This window comes from Siphateles boraxobius, unplaced genomic scaffold (genome assembly GCF_051911475.1).
Source record: "Siphateles boraxobius isolate OS27281-9 unplaced genomic scaffold, OSU_SipBor_1 24, whole genome shotgun sequence".
NCBI classification, from domain to species: domain Eukaryota; kingdom Metazoa; phylum Chordata; class Actinopteri; order Cypriniformes; family Leuciscidae; genus Siphateles; species Siphateles boraxobius.
In genome coordinates, this window is record NW_027508855.1 from 8492050 (window position 1) to 8516972 (window position 24923).

The 24923-nt window shown below is 41.3% G+C and overlaps 2 protein-coding genes across 3 annotated transcripts; both read left to right on the forward strand.

The window, feature by feature from the left end:
* The first annotated feature begins 8115 nt into the window (after positions 1–8115).
* On the forward strand, positions 8116–13671 carry LOC143748933 (uncharacterized). Its single transcript, XM_077241217.1, has 6 exons — positions 8116–8421; positions 10271–10429; positions 10531–10629; positions 11716–11786; positions 12563–12693; positions 12948–13671. The coding sequence occupies exons 1-6, from the start codon at positions 8283–8285 to the stop codon at positions 13180–13182; spliced, it is 834 nt and encodes a 277-aa protein (XP_077097332.1). The 5' UTR covers positions 8116–8282; the 3' UTR covers positions 13183–13671.
* Positions 13672–14645: 974 nt separating this feature from the next.
* nono (non-POU domain containing, octamer-binding) lies at positions 14646–23225 on the forward strand. 2 transcript variants are annotated; one of them, XM_077241218.1, is made up of 10 exons: positions 14646–14760; positions 15539–15686; positions 15790–15983; positions 16910–17211; positions 17302–17397; positions 17864–18060; positions 19071–19255; positions 22207–22237; positions 22481–22560; positions 22652–23225. In XM_077241218.1, the coding sequence occupies exons 2-10, from the start codon at positions 15539–15541 to the stop codon at positions 22742–22744; spliced, it is 1326 nt and encodes a 441-aa protein (XP_077097333.1). In that variant the 5' UTR covers positions 14646–14760; the 3' UTR covers positions 22745–23225. The 2 variants fall into 2 exon arrangements, with proteins under 2 accessions (XP_077097333.1, XP_077097334.1); XM_077241219.1 differs by having other exon boundaries at positions 14657–14760; positions 22655–23225.
* Positions 23226–24923: the final 1698 nt, after the last annotated feature.

A 24923-nucleotide genomic window follows, 5' to 3' on the forward strand; every position in this document is an offset into this window, starting at 1 on the left:
AAAAAAAGTATTTGAAATTCAGACAAAATACAAGATAACTGCTTTAGTGAGGGAATTAACTGCTATCCCATTAAGCATTGTGAACAGCATAATCAAATTAAAAATGGAGAAACATAAAACTACTCATTTACAAATGTTGATTATACATATATATATATATATATATATATATATATATATATATATGCATTCCTGTTTTTCTTCGTTTTTTCTTTTTTGTTCTTAACAGCTCCCATTCGCTGAGGTGGAGCAGTGATGAAATGTTGTTGTTGTTTTTTTTAATGATGTAAACAAAATAATCTGCTTCACACAAGTAATCAACTCTGAATCTCTACAACCAGTCACCCACACAAATACACACACACAGTGACACACATGCTGCTGCAGCACTTTAATAGGCTCATTGTTATGTGTTGATTTATAACAAATTTACAGATGTGATTAATGAGAACGCAACAGCCAAGTCGACCAACAAGGGCAGGCTACAAATAAACAATGGCATCCTGACATGGGAGCTGGGACAGCGGAACACTAAACAATCTGTAGCTAAAAATAATCATCCACATTCAATCACATGTTTACATTTATACTGTGGTAACAATGATGTCAGTGTATAATATGGTGAGTTAAAATGAGTCTGAGCTTTATGGGTAATGGTTGAGAGAGGATATGTTCTTCCAATCACTGCAATACCTTTTAGGAAAAATATGTAATTATTCTGTAATGCAAAAAAAGGCAGCGAAGCAGAGGACAGTCATCAACAGCCATGGGCTCATGCCTGTAGGTGTCTGGTGTCTTGTTTACAATTGTATGCATAAATTTCTGTCTATTGCGAAGTGCTTTCACTGAAGGGATGTTCCATGCCAGCGTACAATGTCATCAGTCAATCCTCAATGGAGTTTTTCAGTTCTGTCGAACCAGCATTTTAGTCATCTTGTCATTCATCATTCTCCAAATGTGTCAGAACAGTCTCAGCTTTCTTTGAATAAACTCTGATTTTTGTAACAAAGTTCTTCATTTGTGAGTCAATTACCAGATTCTTCCTTTGTTTCTTCATATATCTATATGATACTAAATACACTTACACTGTTAGAAAAAACAGTTTTTACCTTATTTACCCCTAAAAGGTTCAAAATCTGATGCTCCTTTTATCGGTTTTATCACTAGTGACTGACGGTTGAGACAGTGGTTTTCATTAATTTAGCAGACAGCGGGGAGGGGGTTACATTAGTGCCGTGACCTGCATGGGAGTGTGGTTTAGGGGTTGAGTGTAATGGAGGCAAAAAGCTGTGTGCAGGTAAGCCTTACTCCCTTGGCCTCTAGTAGAGACTGCGTCCTTGTAAGCACACCCGCCTCCCAGACTGGAAACGCCAGTTCGAATCCCGTCCTGGTTATCCATCAACAGAGATTTTATCAAACTTACCAAAGACTATGGAACTTTAAACCCTCAGGAACAAAGTGAAAGCAAAGACCAACATCAGAAATACCAAGTTTCCAAGTGTGAGGCATCCACTGCCTACGCTGTAAAAATAGTTTTATTGAAGTCTCTTTGAACAAGATACATTTGTCAAAAATGTCATTTTAAATAAAGAAGCAATAAGAAAAACACCTTAGAAAGATAGAAAGATAGATAGATAGACAGACAGACAGACAGACAGACAGACAGACAGACAGACAGACAGACAGACAGACAGACAGAGAGAGAGAGAGACCCACAGACAGACATGATTCAAACCGGTTTTCTAAAATTACTGTATTGGAAATGTATTGGGAGACGAATTTCATAGTGAAAACGTACTCGGTTACTAACGTAACCTCGGTTCTCTCTAGAGAGGGAACGAGTACTGCGTAATATCTTACGCTATGGGGGAAAACCTCTTTTCCACGAGATATTGAATCCAAAAAGTATCCTTAATTTTGAATTAATATAAAACGCTGTGCAGCAGCATGCAGACATAGGCAAGACGGTTTGCGCGCCTATTGGCTGCCCTGCGGCAACAGCAGCAGCCTATCGAGAGAGGCTCTGCGTGACACATATCCAATGGGGGGGAACGAGTGTATGCATGGCAAGATACGCAGTACTCGTTCCCTCTCTAGAGAGAACCGAGGTTACGTTAGTAACCGAGTACGTTCTCTTACGAGAGTATCTCTCATACTGCATAATATCTTACGCTATGGGGAACACAATGCAAAACGCCGTGCGTACTGGGATCCGTCACCAAAGTCCCAAGGGCAGTAGCCCGGGGCTCATATAGTGCATAATCACCATAGACTCGCAGAGAGTCGGAGAAGAGAGGCTGCAAGCATCATTCCCCATGAAATAGCATTCTACAGGAGCTAGTTATGTTAACAGTGTTTCACGCAGACAGGGTGAACGTGTTCAGCCTGAACTGGGTAATAGTACGGGTTATTCAACACCCATGGAGCTGTTTTATCGCTCAGTGAGCGATGCACAAGCGAAACTCAGCATCTGGGCCGGCATAGCGGGGCAGATAGCACTGAATTCTATACCGACAGAAGCTTGGCTTGTAAGGCGGGAACCTCTAGGTTGTAAAACCTTATAAATGTAGACGGCGAGGCCCAGCCCGCGACCGTACAGATATCGGTAACCCCACTATACCACGCCCACGATGAGGCCACGCCTCTCGTGGAGTGCGCTCTGACACCCAAAGGACACTGCAGACCCTTAGAAGTGCAAGCCAGTGCTATGGCATCGACTATACATCTGGATAGGCTCTGTTTTGATGCAGCCAGTCCCTTGGAGCGTCCGCCAAACAAAACGAAGAGCTGCTCAGTCTGTCTGAAGACTGACGAGCGGGACACACAAGCTCTCAGTGCCCTGACAGGGCAGAGGAAACTCGATTCCTTCTCCTCATCACGAACCGGGAGGGCGCACAGGGAAATAACCTGGGCCCTGAACGGTGTGTTGAGGGATGTGGGCACGTACCCGTGCCTTGGTTTGAGTATGACTTTTGAGCCATTAGGCCCAAACTCCATGCATGATGCGCTTACCGAAAGCGCTTGCAAGTCCCCTACGCGCTTCACTGAAGTCAGAGCCATAAGGAATACCGTTTTGAGAGACAAATGTTTCATGTCTGAGAAATGGATTGGCTCGAATGGGGCACCTTTCATGGCTTCCAGAACCGTAGAAAGGTCCCACACATGGGACTGAGGGGGGTCTGGGAGGATTCAGCCTCCGAGCTCCCCTGAGGAATCGCACGACTAGTTCGTTTTTCCCCAGTGACTGGGCAGACGTTGGTTTTGCAAACGCCGCTATGGCCGCCACGTATACTTTGAGCGTGGACGGGGTTCTGCCTTTATCCAGCAGCTCCTGAAGGAAGGAGGGCACTTCCGTAACCCCGCAGTCTGTGGGTGAAAAGCCCTGAGCTTTACACCAGGCAGAGAACACTGACCACTTTGAGGAATAGAGCCGTCTAGTAGACGGGGCTCTAGCCTGCGTGATTGTATTTAACACTCCCTCTGGGAGGGTAGCGGGTACCCGTTGATGGCCCATGCATGTAGGGACCATAATTCCGGGCGAGGATGCCAAATCGAGCCCTTTGCCTGAGAGAGGAGGTCTCTCCTCACCGGTATCGGCCACGGGGCAGTGCTGGTCCACCGCATTAGGACTGGGAACCAATTCTGGTTTGTCCAGAGCGTAGCCACGAGTAGCACTGGGCATCCGTTTTCCCTGATTCGTTCCAGCACAGCGAGACGGGGGGAAAAGCATAGAGGGGGCAGCGGGGCCATACGTGGGCCACCGCATCCCTGCTCTTGGAGAAAAAGTTCGGACAGTGAGCGCTTTCTTGGGACGCGAACAGGTCCACCTGCGCTCAACCGAATGTCTTCTACAGCAGTTGGATCGTCTGCAGGTGCAGCGACCATTCCCCTGCTGGGACATTGTTTCTGGACAGACGGTCTGGTCCCAGATTCAGGCGACCAGGCACATGCGCTGCTGTCAGTGAAAGCAGGTTATGCTGAGCCCAGACCAGGAGGCGTTCCGTCAGCCTGTAAAGGTTTCGGGACCTGACGCCACCCTGGTGATTTATGTATGCCACCACTGACATGTTGTCCGACCGGACTAAGACGTGGCGGCCTTTTATCTGGGGACAAAAGCACCATAGCGCGTTGTCGACTGCCAGCATTTCTAGACAGTTTATGCGCAGGAGCTTTTCCCGTTCTGACCACTGGCCGAAGAACGGTCTGTCCTCGAGCAGCGCTCCCCATCCCGAGGTGGAGGCTTCCGTGGACACCACCGTCACACTCGAGGGAGTCTCCAGACTCACGCCTGACTGATACCAGTCGGCTATTTTCCAGAGCCAAAATGTTCCAGAGCCGAAACGCATTTCATGTCAACCCTGAGGTGAAACAGACCAGAGGTCCATGCCGGGGGTGGAACTTGCACTTTCAGCCATTACTGCAGTGGGCGTATGCGAAGCAGGCCCAGCTGGAGTACTGAAGATGCCGAGGCCATGAGGCCCAGCATTTTCTGAAACCTTTTGAGCGGGACTATAGAGCCGCGGCGACAGGATTTTGCGGCGCGCTGAATGTCCAGTTCTCACTCTGGCGACAGACGTGCTGTCATAGACAGCGAGTCCCGCACTGTTCCCAGAAAAGAGATTTTCTGGCTGGGAAACAGCGAACTCTTCGCCCAATTGACTGTGAGACCCAGATTCTCGAGAAGCTCGAGTAATGTGGTTCTGTGTTCTATGAGCTCTGAATGTGATCGAGCTAGAATCAGCCAATCGTCCAAGTAGTTCAAAACTCGCATGCCCTGAAGTCTCAGGGGTGCGAGGGCCGCGTCCATGCACTTCGTAAATGCACAGGGTGCTAGGGATAGGCCGAACGGTAGGACTGTGTATTGATATGCCTGGCCCTCGAAGGCGAATCTCAAGAATCGCCTGTGACGTGACGCTATTTGTATTTGGAAATAGGCGTTTTTCAGATCTATTGACATAAACCAGTCTCCCTGGCGCACTTGCGCGAGGATTTTCCTGGTTGTCAGCATTCTGAACTGGCGCTTCATAAGCACTCTGTTCAGCTGTCGCAGATCTAGAATCGGTCTGAGACCTCCATCTTTTTTCGGTACCAGAAAATATCTGCTGTATAGCCCCCCTTCGCTCTGAGATAAAGGTTCTATGGCCCCTTTGCTCAGCAGTTTCACTATTTCGGCTCGAAGTAGATGAGATACTTCGTTGTTTACCGTGGTTTCGACTCGCGCCGTGTAACGGCAGGGACGTCGAGCGAACTGTAGCGAATAGCCTATTTTTATAGTGTTCAACACCCATTCTGATACCCCGGGAAGCTTTGCCCACGCATCTGCGTGAATAGCTAGGGGTAGAATGAAATCCGGGCTCTGGCCGCAGCATAGCGGCAGCTGCAGAGCTTCGGTGTGCTGAGACATAAACACTGTGTTTATAGTGTGCGAGGCGGGAGGCGCGCCGATCACGGCGGGCAGCCTGGTCGTGCTCGAATTCTCTATGACAGTTTGTGGAGAGAGAGCGAGCGGGACAAACCGCGTGGGGTTGAGCGTGTCTGTGAAGGAATGTGGGCGCGGGACGGCAGGCACATTCACTGCACTGAGAACACCGTCGGCTTGTGCTGACCGAATGTGTGTCGGTTTCGTTTTTACAAAAAACGAGGGAAACGCATCGTGTAGTGTTTGTGGGCACTGTGTCGTGGGCACATTTACTACATTTTTGCACAGTCGACATGAGTCGATTTTATTTGTGCTAGCCCTGAACTGTGGCGGGCCGTGTCTGTGTATTGGAATGGCACTGAGACGAGGGCTTTCTTACAACACTCATAACACCATCGGCCGTGGCCGGAATACCAGAAAATGCACTCTTTTGGGATTTATCTGGGTCGCCGTGAAAATGGTCAAAAAGCTTATATTAGCTCGAGCAGATTAGAGAGCGTCATCACAGTTTATGTTTTTTGGCGTTTGTTTGCAGGCGTGCGTGTTATACAACAGGCTCATTGCTGCAATATTGACATTTTCAGCAGCTCAAACTAAGAGGAGCTGAGAAATGTTTGAGAAATGGAGATTGGTCCGGCCTCGGCGGGACCAAAACACACTCTTTCCTCATTTCGCCGGTGACGCATGCACGCATGATGATGCCGGCGAAGCTGGCGGGCGAACCGGCGAGCTTTGGCGGGGAGGAGAAGGCTCGGGGCCGCGCTGGGCACGGCGCTTTCACGGCGCGGCGCTACAGCGGGCTGAAGTGCAGGCTCTGAGAATGATGCCAGGCGAGTCCTCAGAGTCACCATCGGCAGTAGCTCACAGTGAGGGCATCCGCCGTCGACGAGAGCGAGAGCCGCATGATCCTCACCCAGGCAGGAAACGCAGATGACATGGCGATCCTCTTCACTGAGTGTGGCTCGGCACGAGGCGCAGGATCTATGCATCTTGAAAAAGACGCAGCTCTTTTAGGAGAGGGAGAGAGACAGTGAAAAAATGTGTGTCGCAGCGGCGAACACACACACACACACACACTTGCAGAAAAGGATATAACGCCGGAAAGCGTAGCAGGTACAGCGGCTAAAGGCGGCGATGCCAGCGACTTCCGACACAAGGCTCGTCCCGCTGTGTGCTTTTTCTCAGACGGCGAATCCAGCAATGCGGCGATGCTTCGCTGAAGAGATGAAAATCAGTTTATACCAGCCTAATCGAGCTATGTTTATAGGGCGAGACCACGCCCTTTCTGGCGGGACGTGACGAAATGGGCGCGAAATGCCCCCATTGGATATGTGTCACGCAGAGCCTCTCTCGATAGGCTGCTGCTGATGCCGCAGGGCAGCCAATAGGTGCGCAAGCCGTCTTGACTATGTCTGCATGCTGCTGCACAGCGTTTTATATTAATTCAAAATTAAGGATAATTTTTGGCTTCAATATCTCGTGGAACAGAGGTTTTCCCCATAGCTATTACGAGAGATACTCTCGTAAGAGAACTATGGGTGCCGCCAAACTGAAAGCTTTTTCTTTTTTTTTTATATTAGGCTCAATTTTTAGATTTATGGCTTTGATTTTCTCACAGTTTTAGAGTAAAACATGTTTTTGAAAATATATATTTCATATAAAAATGAACTTTGAATTTTAAGAAAAACTTTTATAACGAATTGCGTAGAGAACGGCGCATCGCTTCTGTATGGCTGAAGGAAATTGTAGATAACAAATAAGGATCACCTAAGATTCAGTATGCTCAAATTAATTAAGAAATAGATGCATTTACTCGCTTGTGTTATGTGGTGTTATTTTAGCCTCCAAAAGAGTTCCTAGAACTAAAATAGTTCCTGCGGTGCGAACGCGCTAGCATCCGGGTACTTTCGCCAATAGTTCTAGGAACTATGAAAAGGTTCCGAAAGCCCCTTGTGTTAATCATAGACAGTATAAGAAGTGGACAGAGCCATCTCATTGGAACTCAGTTAAGACAGTTGAAGCCCATTTTTAGCGATTTTTTAGCACCTCGTTCCTGACGCGCAAACTCAAACCGACTCAAACTAAGCTTGATGACGTCAGAAACCTGTGTGATAGACGTAAATCTTCTAGTAGCTGTGTGTGAAATTGCCAACGTTAATCACTTCAAATGTATTCACTTGCCACATACCGAATTATTTCCAATTCCCCAAAAACGTTGTTGAAATATTTTGTCCCGTTGCTTTTTTTGACTCATTATCTATGGGCTTCTCCCTTGACGGGACGTCCCCCCGATTGCCTGCGAGCTTCTCCTCCTGTCTATACGGTAATGTCTCTATTGTGCGACAAAAAGTCGCGTGGTTATGACGCAATCGTTAGCCTGTTTTTAACAAAAACGGCTTCTACGGGGCCATAACGTAAGATACAAAGTAATGGAGCCTTTTATACATTGTCGTGTTTATTTCGAAATATATAATGGACAAATGAAGTCTTTGGACGCCTCAGATGTAAAGTTATTCGCTGTCAAAGTGACGCCAAAGTGAATGGGAGTCAATGGAATGCTAACAGCAGGCGAAGTTCTGCTACAATGGCGGCTCCCGCGAGGGTTCAACTTCCGGCTGATGGATTACCCCATTGGTGTTAACATATGATGTCTATGGGTGTTAATATGCAGGCAAACCTGTCCTGTGTGAGCATGCGCACTACACTGTGTTGCGTAAACGCGGAATCGGCTGTTGGCAAGAAACTGTTTATGTAGTTGAGTTATAAAGTCTTCGGTTAAGTCCTAGCTCATTTTCTAAGCTTGTGTCCACAGAACCAATTTCTCATCAAACCAATCTGATTCCGCTACGTTAGGCATTCAGATATGAGTGACAAGGATGAAAGAGACCGTAAGAAGATGAAAAGAAAAACTGGTCCGGAGGATTCAAAGGCGCCTGAGAAGAAGAGACAGAAGATAAAAGACAAACACGAAAAAAAGAGCAGCGCAGTCCAGAAATCACGCGGTATCTATCTATCTATCTATCTATCTATCTATCTATCTATCTATCTATCTATCTATCTATCTATCTATCTATCTATCTATCTATCTATCTATCTATCTATCACAGTGACAGTAGCGTTTGTGAAACTACGTTTATGAACTACGTTTTCACATTAATCTATTGTTCTTATATTTTTATTTTTATTAAAATACTAAGACGTTTGAAAAAACAAACGTCCTCCCACTTTCAACAGCTTCTTCCCCCGCAGCGAATTTCTTATTAAGTGAACATAAAAAGATTCAACAACTGAGACATAAATGGAACAAATTTCACAAACATTTAAAAAGAAATTGTATAATAAGTCCCTGAACACAGAGCAGGGGTCCGTATCAACAGTAGCAGTAAGTAGTCAGTGTGGTGTGACCACTGCTGCTTTAAGTCCTACAGGGTGCATCTCATCTTCATGGACTGAGAAAGATTTGCCAGCTCTTGCTGTGACCACTCTTCCACCAAGGCATTTGCAAGGATGATCAGCTGTCCTTCTTGTAGCACTGTCTCAGGCGTCTTGCATTACGGACAATGACATTGCAGTTTATTGCTCTGTTCACATCTGCAGTCCTCGTGCCTCCCTGCAGCAGAACTATGGCATTTACACAGGTGATCAGGGACCTTGGACAGCTTTCTCTTTGTGTTTTTCAGAGTCAGTAGAGAGGTCTCTTTGGTGTCCTAAGTTATTGGAACTGTGACATTAATTTTCTTCTATCTGTAAACTGTTAGTGTTTTAAGGACTGTTCCACAGGTGCATTTGCAAAAATAGTTTATGTTTCATTGATCAAGCATGAAAAACACTTTCCAATAAAGATCTGTAAAGCTTATTTGGATTTTACAACATGATTTATAAAATACAGTATCCTGAAAAAGGGACTTTTTTTGCTGAGTTCATTCACTAAAACAGTCACATAATTGCTCAACAATTTTGCGTTTTAATTTTTTTATTGCTTTAAAAATAACTAAAATAATACAGTAAATAATATTTCTTGTAGTTTTTGTTACTACTACCTTAACTTTTATCATCAGACTATCTTTGCGTTTTTTTAACGGGAATGGAAGCAAGGCTATGTCTTCAGTAGGTTGTACTTTTATTTGATGTGTTTTTGGATTGTTCTACTGATGAAACACTGCAAAATTATCTTTCCAAGAAATTTTAGTAGACAAAAAACTCTATACAATATGAGCTAGTTATCTAGGAGTTAAGTTATCTAGGAGTTTTATACAGCTTTTTACTGCAGATGCTAGGGTAATCAGCTAACCATAATGATGAGGAGCACATCGTAGACAGGCGACTTGGAAGTCTAATAGTCCCTCCATTTTTTCAGTTCATTAAGTAAATCATCCGGGTATTTAAAGTGAAATTTTTCTTTTTGGAATTTTCAGTCTGAACACTCAACTCGCACTATTTATACCACACAATGGCATAGAATAGTATGCAAACTTGGATGCACCTACTGCCTTGCACTGAAACTTTACCAACTAGCTCTCATACCTAATATGCATTTTTTTACTGATGATTATTTTCTCATCAAAACCCCTGGTCAGTGAGTGCTGGGTTGTTTTATAGACACAAAATAATGCTAAAACATTGAATAAATTATATTTTGAAAATATAATTTTTTTTGGGGTGGGGGGGTGGGTACTTTATATTATTGTATGGGTATTGAATATGATATGTTCTTGACAGACTATTTTTGTATTTTTCTTTCTCACAATTTGCAAATTTTACATAGATGTTTCAGAGATCAAGCTTTTTAGGTCAGCAACATTATTTATTGTAAAGAGACTGTGTTATGTAAACTTTTTCTCTGATATTCAGCTCATGATGGTAAAGCTGACTCTACAAAAACTAAAGTGAAGCTCTCTGGCAAAGACAAGGACAAAGAGAGAAAAAAGAAGGATGAGAAAAGCAACTCAGATGATGGCAAAAATACTTCTGAAATAAAGAGAAATGAGAAAGGTCAACTTGTGTTTGAAGGTGAAGTTAAGAATGTTTTGTAGTATAGATTTGTCATGTATTCATTCATTCATTCATTCACTCATTTTTCCCCCTATCTTTTCATTTCTCTGTTGTTCCAGACTACCCAGAGTTCACACCTAACATGACTCCCAAAGAGGTATTACAGGCAGGCAGTTTTGGGGGTACCTATTTCAGGCCCATCTACTCCAGTATCACAAGTATGTCTCATAATGATTTAAGTTGGTTTAATTGATTTTCAAAACATGCACAGTTCCTTTTAAACATAATTATCCCTTTGTACTTTTAATGATTTTTTACTGTGTATACACGGTCCACTATGAAGGTAGATGGTAAAATAAATGCTGCAAACTACAGGGAAAATACAGCTTTGCACATCTGGGCGTATTACAGAAAGATCCTAACTTTAGAATCCTATCTTATCTGTTTGGTAACCATGGCACTTTCAGTTAGAACCTCATTTAGGACAAAAGCTATTACAGAATGACATTTCTAAAGTGCTTAATCTTATCTTAACTACGGATAAGTAAAGGGTATTACAAAAGCATCCCAACATTGTGTCCTAACTTTAAAATTATTTGAAAGCCAACTACTGTATAAAAATCAGACAACAATAGCCATCTGAGAATGGGGTTTACATTTTTTTAATGATATAAGATCAAGAACAGCGATGTTTGGTGGTGGAAAGACTTTTTGAACACCCAAATGATGTCACTTTGACAACAAAACACATAAATAATTAGGTACTCCCACTAAATATAGTAATAAGCTTTGCCTTTTTTATCTAGCCTATCAGAACTTCTATTTTGCAGCACTTAATTAAAAGTACATTTGTTTTTCCATTTTAACTTCTAGAGTTTACTTCTCAGCAGCTGCTTGTGCATCGTTGGTTGCTTGGTAACAGACCTGAGAGTTTATTACCGAACTCGATGGAGCGATTTAAGGTTTCCTAACTACAGATAAGATGAGATTTTGTAAGATAGGATAAGAATCTTAAATCAAGTTAAGATTTGTTTCTGCGATACGAATTTGTGAAAAATCCTAAATTAACTTAACTTTAGACTTAATATAGAAAGTTTCTGTAATACGCCCTGGCCAATAAGTTAGACCTTTGACCAATTTGTGATTGCAAAACCGCTTAAAGGAATAGTTCACCCAAAAATGAAAATTCTGTCATCGTTTACTCACCCTCAAGTTTTTCCAAACGTGTATGAATTTCTTTCTTCTGAACATTGAACTGTAAATGTTGAAGTATTGCCAGATGTTTTTTTTTTTTCTTTTAACAGAGAAACATTACAAAGACGTTTGCCAGGAGCTTCCCGAAGACTGGTTGGATGGACTAGACATCTCTAAACAGGTGTTATTCTTTACGATTGCATTTTAATAGTTAAAGCTTTTGACAAAATTAACAAAGATTTAATTTTGAGTGTCTGTAGCAGATAAGAGCTGTGTGTGTGTGTGTGTGTGTGTGTGTGTGTGTGTGTGTGTGTGTGTGTGTGTGTGTGTGTGTGTGTGGTGTGTGTGTGGTGTGTGTGTGTGTGTGTGTGTGTGTGTGTTATTCAGTTCACTCATTTTGCCCCAGATCACAGTGGAGCTCTTTGTGATCAGTTCATGGACTGTTTTATAAAACTCTATTACTTCTTATTTTTATCTATATCTTCTTATCTATAACTATCATTTTTACTGTTATTTTTTTATGCGGTAAGTGTCATGTCGTTTTTTTGCTGTATATTATTTTAACTGGTCATTTGACTGGTTTTATCCCCTTACATGGAAGCTCAGGGCAATGAGCATGTGATTACAGATTCTCACGCAAAAGAGAAAATCATGAAATTTTATTTAGCCACAACACCTCGCTTGCACTTGATAAAAATGAATGAATAGTTAGATAACAGTTAGATTACCACACACAGTACTCTAGTTGACAACAGCTAGATTGCTACAAGCTAGCAAACACCATTTATTGTTTTCATAAACAGCATATTCAGCTCCAACTTGGAGATGCTGTTGTATGCATGTATTTGAGATGTAATTGAAACTTTTGTGGATATGTTGTGATTATTTTAGATTTTTTAAATTCTATTTTGAATGTTTTGGTGGTCTTGTTTTTTAAACGATCTGGTTTTATTTCAGGTTGCTTCATCCACATACAGGCAAAACGTGAACACCTATAATGTAAAATGTGGAGGCAGTCTAGAGATGTGGGAAAGCAGTGGGTGGATCGTGACCCAGGATCCATACGGCTGGTTCCAGTGGTACTGCAGGCAAGAGCTGCTGCAACTCACTTTACACTACTGTGTAAATCCAAATACATGCATGTTAGGACCATTGAAGGGGTGACCATTATTAGAAGAAGACAGCACTAAAAGCTAATAGTTGTCTAAAAATATATTCTTTACCCGAGCAGTTCCCCTCACCTTTGCTCTGCATAGGAAATATATTAAATCTTAAGATTCAAAGCTTTTATTTATTTATTTATTTTTATCTTTTACACATTCATGTTCTGTCTTTCCAGTAGGTTTTACCAGGGCAGACGAACAAAGGATGATGCACGGCAGATCAGTCGCTGGGCCAAATGTGCAGGAGTCAAAGGTCGGTGGCGGCAAAATCTCATCACAAAAGTGGTCCGGTCCGGTTGTGGTTATGACAACTCCAGTGTTTCCCCGGTGGTCAGACAGACTCTACAGCACTGGGGCTACAAACTCACCCGGGAGGACTATAAGGAAGGAGCAAAGAGAGTTAAACTCAAATAAAAATAACTGACTTTCAAATTGGCCTCATCTGATTAAACACAATGCAGAATGGTGTGGATTTAGCTGGCTTTATTGCATGGGCATAAATTGACATATCTGATTAAATAATTGTTTAGGTTTTGTTGGACTGAGGGACTTGTTTAGCTGAGTAGACCTGTGGTAATATTACTGCTGTATTTGGTTCCCGTTGGACATGGTTTCTTAAGCGGTTTTGGTAAATAGAAAGGTTATAATTCTTCTTTTTTTTTGGATCCAAAGTAAAAGCAGACATTAATCCTTTTCCAATACCACATGTGTCCTGGAGGAATTTGAAGAATGCTTCTGCGATCTAATCTGGCTATTTTTAAAATTAATTTGTGACAGTAAACTTCTGTTTTTCTAGGTTTATTTTTAATAAATGCTTATGTGATGTTTCTTGAGAATGTCATATACAAACATATATTTCCAGTCTGTCATCTGTGAATGCAGTGTATTAAAGGAGCTTTTTTGTATCTGTTTTTTTATTGTTATTTTTTTTTATTTTTTTTGCTGTCTCACTTCACTTAGTTATGGTTGTAGAAATAGCCAGGTTTATGTGGGTGATTTCTGTTATGCAGTACAATTTTATGTCCTCATCGGATACAGTATTGATATATTAGATATTAGTTGATGTAATACACACACACACACGGGTTTATTTCTAGAACATCATCCATCTGCAAATCATCTGGTGCTTTCAGGTAGCTTTTCTTTTACCACAATATCTAAATTAAGTGAACATGATTTCACTGCTCGTTATTTGATTCGGCTCACTTTCTGTCCTGGTAGATAACATTTCAGAAATGTGTGATGATATTAAAAAAATAAATTGGAAGGTTAACAAATCATGAGCTTAGACTTATATGGTTCTATCTCCACTTTTGGTCGAAATTAAGTTTTTGATATAATCTTATCCATTAGGTGTTTATTAATGCCTGTGTGGTGTTATTTTTGTAAAAAAAAAAAATTTAATTAGTGGTTATTAATAAAATAAAAAGGTTCCATCTCACAAAACAGCAGGGATTTAAAAACTTTGATGCTCAATATCTCAGAACTACCCTAAACTGAGATAGAACTGTATAATTCTAAGTTTACGAAATATAAAAAAAAAAGATTTAAATTTTTTTACTGAAACAGTCAGTAAAAACTGTCAGTTAACGTCTTATTGGATAAAAAATCTGTACATTGGTTCATAAATATTTTTATGAAACCGACACTGGTTTTATTGATTGCGCTTCCTTAACACTGGGCGGCGCTAGCAAATTTCAATCCTGTTTTAAGCTTTAATCAATCCACGCCGCTCACTAACTTTTTTTCCTTCGTCATTTCCTATTGTTTAAAAACGACGACAACCAATGAACATTTGTTAACATGTAAACGTCATTTTCTTGACGTAAAGTCGACCAATCGAAAGAGACAAAATGTACGCCGGAAAATCCTGCGCCAGCCAATGAGCAGTTAGAGCAGTCAGCACGTTGAGGTGTACGGCGATCCGCCCTTCTCCTCTTTGTGATCAACGCTGCGTGTGTTACTGAAGCGGATTAAAAACACGTATTGAAGGTATTTAGACACTTATATTTCTCATATATTCTCTTCATATGATGCATGCTTTTATTGCCGAATGAATATGTTATTGCACATTAGCTGGAGATGAGCCCGTGCTATTCGTTGCGTTGAGTGTTTGGCCGGCTCAGGCTTCACTTTGCAAACCCATAAACGTTCATTAATAAAGAAAAAAGATAAGTATTAATGTAACAGTTATACATACATGCATTCATGCAGTAATTCACACTAATTATTAAAAGTAATTCGATCTTAATTGATGAAATCTTAACAGCGAACAAAGAAGTCATTAGCGAAGAATCGATCAATGAATAATTGAAAACAAAGACACCAAACTGCACCCGCAAATAGTGAAATCACACCCTTAATGAAAACGGATATTAAAGAACATATATTAATTAGGATATTAGCTATTAAATATACATGAATTAATAGATGGCCAATTGAAATAACATGACCAATGATAGAAAAAAATTCAAGCTCTGTTGTGATTTCTTTTAAATGGTGCAATGTAATCAGATTAACTATTTGTTGCTTTTCAATGTCTCCTGTTTTTGTGTTCACATTGTATGCCCAACATAGATTTTGCCATTAAGCATTTAACTGAATGATGCTAAAAGAATGATAAAAGATACTGCAATGTCAGTGAATCCTCTTACATCAGCAGAACAACATCCATCATGGCTTTGTTTATACTTTTGAATTAGTATTATTCATAGGTTTTGGAAATCATCTTCTTTAAAAGTTTGTATTGATGATTTCTGTGCTTTAAAAGATGCAAGGAAACCGAGGACCACGTTCAGAGCAGCAGAATCACGGCCCACCCCGACAGCAGCCCAACCCCCAACAAGAGCAGCAGAGGAAGCCCTCAGGAGCCGACAGCAATGGACAACACACTGATGCTGGAGAGCAGAGTAGCCCGAGTAAGCAACAGTTTTACACATCACTGCCACAACTTTATCATTCGCGCAGATATTTGGCTTTATATTCAAGTGATTGCTACTGACTGAACTTTCTCTTCTACAGATGCTGCTTTCACTATTGACCTGCAGAACTTCAGGAAGCCTGGAGAGAAAACTTACACACAGAGGAGCCGGCTGTTTGTGGGGAACCTGCCTACTGGAACCACAGAGGATGATGTGGAAAAGCTCTTCTCCAAGTATGGCAAACCTTCTGAGATCTTCATCAACAAGGACAGAGGCTTTGGCTTCATCAGGCTGGTGAGTTTGACCAGCCATCACCTAGGCAAAAAAGCACTTTGGGCGGTATGACGATATAACTCATGAAGTGTCTAACGTTAGAGATTTTGCTAAATCAGTTATATCGATATGTAAATATATCCACGTAACACAGTACTTCTTAAAGTTATTGACACTTTAAAATAAAGAGTGGTTTATTAAGTGCAGAAAGCTGCCTCTCAGCATGCAATCCAGAATTCAGTTCTCTTTCGTGGCTTATTGTTAAAATGCCCATCATGTGGAGTATTTATGTAGACGAAACATAAACGGTTGAGTGAAAACCTGATATGTGTCAGTATGTTAGATATATGCATTAGGTCTTACAGGTGACAGCAGCCTAATAAACCTGCTGCCGTTTGTGTCATTGGTAATCACACAACAAAATACAAAGAAAATTGCTTGCTGCTCTTGACTGAATATTATTTGTAACTAGAAAACAAATTTAATTTAATTTACACATACTATGAAGTTTTATTCTTACTTTTGATTATATAAATAAACCAACTGTACCTGAAAGTTTGATTGATTTGTCTTTGTTCTATTGAATTTGTCCTGTTGTTTGTATTTTGCATCTTTGTTCTTATTTTTAAATTTACATTATTTTATTATTAACTATATTGTTATTGTGAAAACTTCTCATTGTGAAATAAGAGTTTGGTCATATCACCCACCCCTAGAGAGTGATTGTTGTTTTTACTTTCAATAAGCTTGACCTGACAATTTATTCATGACTAAAACTGCATTTTGCATGGTCAGTCAATTAACCATGTTTGATGTTTAGTCATAAAGATCATAATTCTATTATATAATAAGATCATACATTTTCCTGTTTTCAATGACCTATCAGTTCTCCGACAGCAAATTACCAATGCATCATTAACACTGACTTGCTGCTTTCTCCTCATTAGGAAACGAAGACGCTTGCGGACATAGCAAAAGCAGAACTGGACGACACCGTGTTCCGTGGTCGCCAGATCCGTGTGCGTTTTGCCACACATGGCGCTGCACTGACGGTTAAGAACCTGCCTCAGTTTGTGTCCAATGAGCTCCTGGAGGAGGCCTTCTCCATGTTCGGTCCAATCGAACGGGCCATTGTCATTGTCGATGACCGTGGCAGGCCAACTGGGAAGGGCATTGTGGAGTTTGCCAACAAACCGTCAGCTAGAAAAGCTCTGGACCGTTGCGGAGATGGAGCCTTTCTTCTCACTGCGTGAGTCTGCGTTTCTGCTGCTCTTATCATTAATACTCTGTGTTAATGGTAGTTGGTTAACTTAAGTTTGACTTTGTTTCCCAAACTAAGATTCCCCCGGCCTGTTACCGTTGAGCCGATGGATCAGCTTGATGAGGATGAGGGACTTCCTGAGAGACTTATTAATAAAAACCCAATATTTCACAAGTGAGTTTGTTCGTTGTCTCATATGCATTGTATTTGTAAATGGTAGTGCATCACCAGACTGTTATTATCCATGTTTCCTATGAGCATGGAAGACTTGGAAATATTTAGAATAATCTATTTCAGGCATGGAAAAAGTTATGGAAATTTACAAAGTAATGGAATATTTTATTTTTCTAGATGTTCTCAAAAATTGTGAGTACTACCTCTTAATTATTCATAAAAAACAAATTTGTTTTAATCTGTATCATGCAAGTATGTAAATGGAAGGTAAGTGTTCAAAAGGGTGTGGGGATTTATGACGTTATAATTTTACATTCTAAAAAAAAAAGTGTTAATCAGGAGAACAAAGTGAAAGGGTTTCACCCTGTTATTTTCTTGTGGTGATGACCAGTGGACTGTGCATTATCCAGCTTATTACACAGCTTGAAAAATAAACTAACATGTATTTTTTCTATATGTCCATTAGAGAGCGTGAGCAGCCGCCTCGGTTCGCCCAGCCAGGTTCGTTTGAGTACGAGTATGCGATGCGCTGGAAGGCCTTAATGGAAATGGAAAAGCAGCAGTTCGACCAGGTTGATCGAAACATCAAAGAGGCTCAAGAGAAGCTGGAGACTGAAATGGAAGCAGCACGTCATGAGCATCAAGTCATGCTGATGAGACAAGGTGAGCACATGCAGATTAACATCTTTTGGAGGTAGTAAACAATCTTTCAGAACAGGTATTCCCAAACTTTTTGTCAGCCAAAACCCTTTGACCTATAATATTTACTTGAATTACCCTGTGACATTTTAATAAAATTAACTACACATTTGCATGTTCGTGGTTCTCTGGTTTTGGTTTAATCGTCACATGAGATTTTTATTAATTTATTTTTTTCAATTTTTCTGTTTCGTTTAGAGCTTGACTAAAAATAATTGCTTTTAAAACTTTTTTCCCCCCACTACATCACTTTTATTTTTTATTTTTAAATTGCATGCTTTAATTGATGTACTTTATGCCGCCCATACATTGTGACTTTTCAAATTCATTGGACTGCTTTTCTTTTCGCACTACACTAACTGTTTGTCATAGCTGGTATCAGTTCCAGTCAGCACACATTTCACACTACAGGACTTGTATATTTGTCTATATATTTAATCTGTTAAATATCTCTAAGTCTCAGACATCGCTGCTTCTCTAAGATTTCGCCTTTGATAATAAAACAAACATAGCGATTTTTCACTCGTGTGAATTGTCTCTGGTTTTGGGCTTTTGGCCCAAACTGTCTGCAAAACGCAAAATTAGGGTTAAAATCAAGTTATACATGGTTTGCATTAGCTGTTATACATTTTGCATATTAACTTTTTTTTGCTGTAAAAATCTGCCTTCAAATTCACTGCCTTTTAAGCACTGATGATACCAATTTAGACAAATGTCTTTGGCCATTGTGCCAGGTCTTTTCCTGTTTTAGTGTCCCATCATGAGTGTTGTTTTTAATCTCAAGTTAAAAATCACATCTTGAGACACCTTGTACTTCATCTTGCAGTTTTTGAAGCCCAGCATGGTCAGGTGAACCTAAAAAAAGCCTATTTAAATGGAGAGTATTTCAGACAACCTACAGTCTGTTTTGAGAATGTAGATTTGAATATCCCTAGTCAGCAATCACAGTCACGTCTCTCTCTCTTCTGCTTCAGATCTCTTGCGCAGACAGGAGGAGTTGAGGAGAATGGAGGAGGCTCATAGCCAGGAGGTGCAGAAACGGAAACAGATGGAGCTGCGTCAGGAGGAGGAGCGACGGAGGAGAGAGGAGGAGCTCCGTGCCCACTCCGAGGAACTGATGAGGCGGCAGCAGGGGCAGGGAGGAAACTTCCCTGAGAAAGTGAGTCTGAATTTCCTGAGGCTTTTGCACTCCACAGTGGTGTTGTAACAATATATTTCAATAGTCGGTACCAATTTCTGTGCCATAGCAAAAACTATTGTAACTATTTTATATTAGTAGTTTTTTTTATCTAACTATTTGAAAATATTAAAATTAGTTCATTATTAGCGTTATTGTTAATTAAGTAAATAGTGCATTAAAATATTAGCATGTGTAGGGCTGTGGTGTTTTTTTTACCACCGCGGTGGTAATGGACCAACTACCGGTGGTGGTTCGGGGGTTGTTTTGAAAAAAAAAGTTTATTTGAGCAAAAAAGTGTTTGAGCAATTCCGTCAAAGAAACAACTCACTCTAAAGCCTGTATAGCATGGAAATAGATATCAGTAAATAATGGTAACTTTAATAATATAATAACGTTTTTTTTTTTTTTTTTTAAACGTACGTTTTATATTTCCTCACAAAGACGCGTCAAATAGCCTACCGCTCTGCGCTTTGAGAGGGATGTGGTACACGAGCAGGAAAGAGACCATCGATCTCTTTTCTGATATTTTCATGTTTTCTACTTGTTGTAAAAGGTATGGAGAGCGAATTTAATCTTCCACAAGGACAAGGCATTTAGGCTGTTCGATTTTGCGCTGCCAGAGAAAGCGAAACTAAAATCACCCGCGTGTGAACGCGGTTTACAAATAAACTTGACGCGCCTTACAATGTCTAATAATAAGCACAAACTGTGTTAAAAAGAATTTGACGTGCAAGTAAAAATGTAGGCTATCTATCCTACAGTGTTTTTCTACTTTATCACAATAAAGAATACAAATATATTATTCCCTTCAAAAATGGGTGAGACGTGAGTGAAGATTTGGGAAAAGAAACAAGAGATTCCATGCAGGGATGAGTCACGATTTTTGAATATTCGATTAGTTGATTTAATTATAGAATATCGAATAGGTTGTGCAATTCATTCTCTAAAATAAAATCTCCATGTTTTTCGGTGCTGATGCGGTGGTGACGTGTTCATCTAACCAGAGGGTGACGCTGCCAATAACGCATATAAACAGCTGTCACAAAGAACAGGCAAAAGCAATGATTATGAATGTGTCAAATATAGCAAGGAGACATTTTAATTGTTTATTAATAAACTAGTGTTTTCTGTGTCAATGTCGACTGCAAAGATTAAGTTGATGATGTTGACTTGCCATCTTCGCAGTGAACGCGCCTATAGAGAGAAATGCAACTTTCATACGGATTAGCCTACATAAACTAATCCTAATTAAGGTAATCCGTGTTACTCCAGTGATTTAACATCAATTTTATTAAGCAACGCGAGAGCTTTGTTTGCGCAAAATAAAATATTTAACATTCTATTTACAAAATATTAATCTCCAATGCATGTTCACGAGAACACTACAACACATACGTGTTTTTGACGTGGAAGCACACATGGACGCGCATTGGAGATTAATATTGTGTACATAAATTGTCGTTGAATAAAAAACATAAAACTTTAAAAAATTGAGGTTAAATCACTGGAGTCACATGGATTACTTTAATGATGTCTTTACTACCTTTCTAGGGCTTGAAAGTGGTGGTTGCTTATGCTGCGTTCACACCGGACGCGAATAGCGCGTCAAATTCGCGCCTACCGCGTCTAGTTATACGCTTGACCACTTTGAATCCATTCGCGCGTCAAGCGCCAAATTGACGCGCGTAAAAAACAAAAGTTTGAAGCGAAATTTACGCACTTCGGAGGCGAAATCCCATGAAACTCCGGAGGCGAAACCCGTTGACGGCCATCTTTTTACATGTTTTGATGTCCACATGTTCTTGTTCAAGAAATTACAGTGACTTTAGCACTTCTATCGTAAAGAAGTGGACAAATATTAAAGATTAATTTGTATTTACAACTTACCAGGTTCCCCAATCTCCTCACTGACCCTCTTCCAAGCGAGGTCCTTTTTGTTCCTGTCTCTGTACAAATATGAAGTGGAATCGTACAATTCTGGGTAACTGCTTACAACAAGAATTAATTTTTCCTCCATAGCTGTCAGTGATTTTGGAATGAAAGATTCCGAGCGGGAGTTGACGTCACTTTACCTCCTGAGTGACAGCAGGCAGCTAGGCTCCTGATTGGTTAACGCGGCACGAATTGACGCCAAAGTTCAGATTTTTCAACTCGGGCGGCAGACGCGAATTCGCGTCAAACTCGTGAATGCACAAAATGCACCATTCGCGCGTAACGCGCCAGACGCTCAATTCGCGCCATTCGTACGAACCTGACGCGCGAATGAGGCGTATTCGTGTCTACTGCGCCGCGCTCTACGCCTCATTTGCGCCACAGGAATTTTTTACGCGCGTAGGGCATCTTTGCATTGACTTAACATTGAAATCACTCTAGCCTGACGCACTATTCGCGTCCGGTGTGAACACAGCATTAGACTTTCAATGGAGTCACAGAAATCTCTCAGATTTCATCAAAAATAGATTTATTTGTATTCCGAAGATGAACGTAAGTCTTGCGGGTTTGGAACGACATGAGTAAATGATGACAGAATTTTCATTTTTGGGTGAACTATCCCTTTAATTAAAAATATTAAATGAAATAATCTCTTATTGACATGTTTATAGTTAGGTTCTAATGAAACATTTTGCGAGTGTGGTGAACAAAACGCCTCTAATTGGCAATTGTGTTCACATGCTTAACAAACACATCTCTGATTGACTACAATTCTCAACGCTGTAAGATCCCTTTGTGCATAAATTTGGATGGGAGCGTTTGAAGCCACCTTAAAACATGTTCCGGATTGACCCGGTATTCGGAACTGCCAGTACTGTAGAAAGGCTGGTATTGTTAAGTTTAACAGTAAAGTATCGAATTCGTACCGTACCTTTGACAACTCTATGCCACAGTTTGTCTGCATTTTAAATTCATGTACTGTATATTTGGTGTTTCAGAGGGATCCAGACATGAGGATGCAAATGGGAGGTGAGAAAGTCACTCTACACACATACAAAAAACATCTTTGAGTGTCAGCAAGGGCTTAAAGATCTTGTTCCTGTTCTTTCACCCTACTTTATACTTCGAGAAATTGTGTGGTTAATCCTTCCATGATTTGTCTTTTATTCATTTTTGTTATCTCAACAATTTATATATTCTCACTTTTTGTCAGTATTTTCAATTTATTACCCATGTGAGCCTAACATTTCTCTTTCTTTCTTGGGCTGAAAGGACAGGGAATGGCTATGAACAGGAGCCCGATGAGTGGAAATCCCACAGCAGCAGGAGCTACCGGCATGGCTTCCAGTGAGGTACTACAGATCTCTCAACACGCACATTGAACACTTTCAGGGCTGCATATAAAGAGTGCAGTGTTGTAAGCTGCTTTCTCTCTCTCTTCAGCAGGGGTCTGCTGGTAATCCAGGTGGTCTTCCTCTTCCTTTCCCTCGTTCTGGACCTATGGACTTTGGGCCCAACAAACGCCGCAGATTCTGAGAACACCAGCCAAATGTTGTTCCTTTTGTTTTGTTTTTTTACACACTGTAAAATATTTTTAAGTGCAGATTGTGGTTTTGTAGAGCCTGGGTATGCATTTCACTTTCACAAATGAATTTGTGTAGGCAAATGTTTTAAACAGGTTAAAGTATAAGTTTTAAGTTGCTCTGTATGATCTCCCATCCCCAGCAGGAGCCTTAAGGGATGTTTCCATAAACTGATTGAGCCCAGTTCTGGGGTAAAAGACCTTTATGCATATGATTTCTTACTGAAGAGTCTTCATCTAGGGACGAGGGTTTATCTGTGTATGGAAACAACTTCAGGGTGGACATTCAGCTTTGTATAGCCCTATTTTCTTCTCTCTTTTTTTTTTATTAATTCCTTTTCTAAAGTAGAGATTAGCCTTTGTCCGTCTTGTCCTCTGCAATGCTTGCCTTTCTAGTCAACTTTCAAATAAATTCACAACTACATGTTACATACATTCCAGTGTTACTGGCAGCATTCTTGGATTTAAATTTATTTGTCTTTGTACATGAGGGCTGTTACAAAGAAGAAATTATAGTTTCAAAATCGATGTCCCAAACTGCGTTTGCTACTACCAAGATTTAGAGGAGGGGTTGGTGTGGGACCCTAATTAGTTTGAGTGTCACCTGAACTTTAACGGGATTTCTCATTGAACTGTCATTATCTGGGGTCTCATTTATAAAACTGTGCGTAGGAACCTTACTAAAAGTGTACGTGCAGCTGAATTTCTATTTAGTAGAATAAAATTAGAATAAAAATCTGTATAAAAATATAAAAAACTCCTCGGTAATGATTTCATGTAATTTAAGTGCTTAACATTAATAATGAATGAGAATGGCATATTTAATATGGCCATAATTCTTGTGGAATGAGCTCTGACGCCTAAGTGGCAATGAAGGACCTTAGACTCTTAAGCCAGCGCGATAGCGTCCACTATCCAGCGCAATAATCTCTGCTTTGAAACGGCACGCCCCTTAGTGCGGCAGACAAAGAGCTTTTCTGACTGTCTGAACGGGGCAGAACGTTCCATATAAATTCTGAGAGCCTTGACAGGGCAGAGTAAATTCGCTTCTCCTTCGTCATCTGGCAGGGAAAGAGCAACCAGCGAAATAACCTGTGCTCTGAACGGAGTCGAGAGCACTTTTGGAACATAACCATGTCTTGGTTTGAGGACGACTCTGGAGTCGTTTGGGCCAAACTCAAGGCAGGAAGCGTTTACTGACAGCGCTTGTAAATCACTTACTCTTTTGACTGAAGCGGGCGCCAGCAGAAAAGCAGTTTTGAGCGAGAGATGTTTAAGTCATCAAATCTGAGCGGCTCAAATGAAGCACCCTTCATTGCCTCCAGGAATGTGGAGAGGTCCCAGATGGGCAAAACAGAGGGGGGTCGTGGGGGGGTTCAACCTTCTTGCTCCTCTGAGGAAGCGCACAATGAGGTCGTTTTTCCCTAGTGGTTTCCCGGCCAAAAGAGCGTGAGATGCTGTTATGGCCGCCACATATACTTTGAGCATGGAAGGGGTGCGACCCGCTTCCAAAAGCGCTTGTAAGAAGGTGAGTACACTTGGTATCTGGCATGAGTAGGGATCCAGGCTCCGTGTTTTACACCAGCCTGAAAATACCACCCATTTTTGAGCATAGAGGCGCCTAGTCAAAGGTGCTCTCGCTTCAGTGATGGTTTTCATCACTCCATCTGTGAGACACCCGGATACCCATTGAGGGGCCATACGTGAAGGGCCCACAAATCGGACAGGGATGCCAAATCAACCCGTATGCCTGCGAGAGGAGGTCTCTCCTCAACGGTATCGGCCATGGGGCTGTTTTCGTCATTTGTGTCAACTCTGATAATCATAGCTGGGTCTTCCAGAGGTGGGCTATCAGCAGCAATGCGCACCTGTCCTCCCTGATCCGCTCGATGACCTGTGGCAGCATCGTGACCGGGGGAAAAGCATATAGCGGGCGGCTGGGCCAGCGCATCCCTGCTCTTTGAAAAAAATATCTGGCAGTGAGCGTCTCCTTCTGAGGCAAAGAGGTCGACCTCTGCCTCGCCGAAGATGCTCCATATCAATTGCACTGTCTGTGGGTGAAGAGACCATTCCCTTGGGGGAGCATTGTCTCTGGATAACATATCAGCACCCTGGTTCAGGAAACCTGGCACG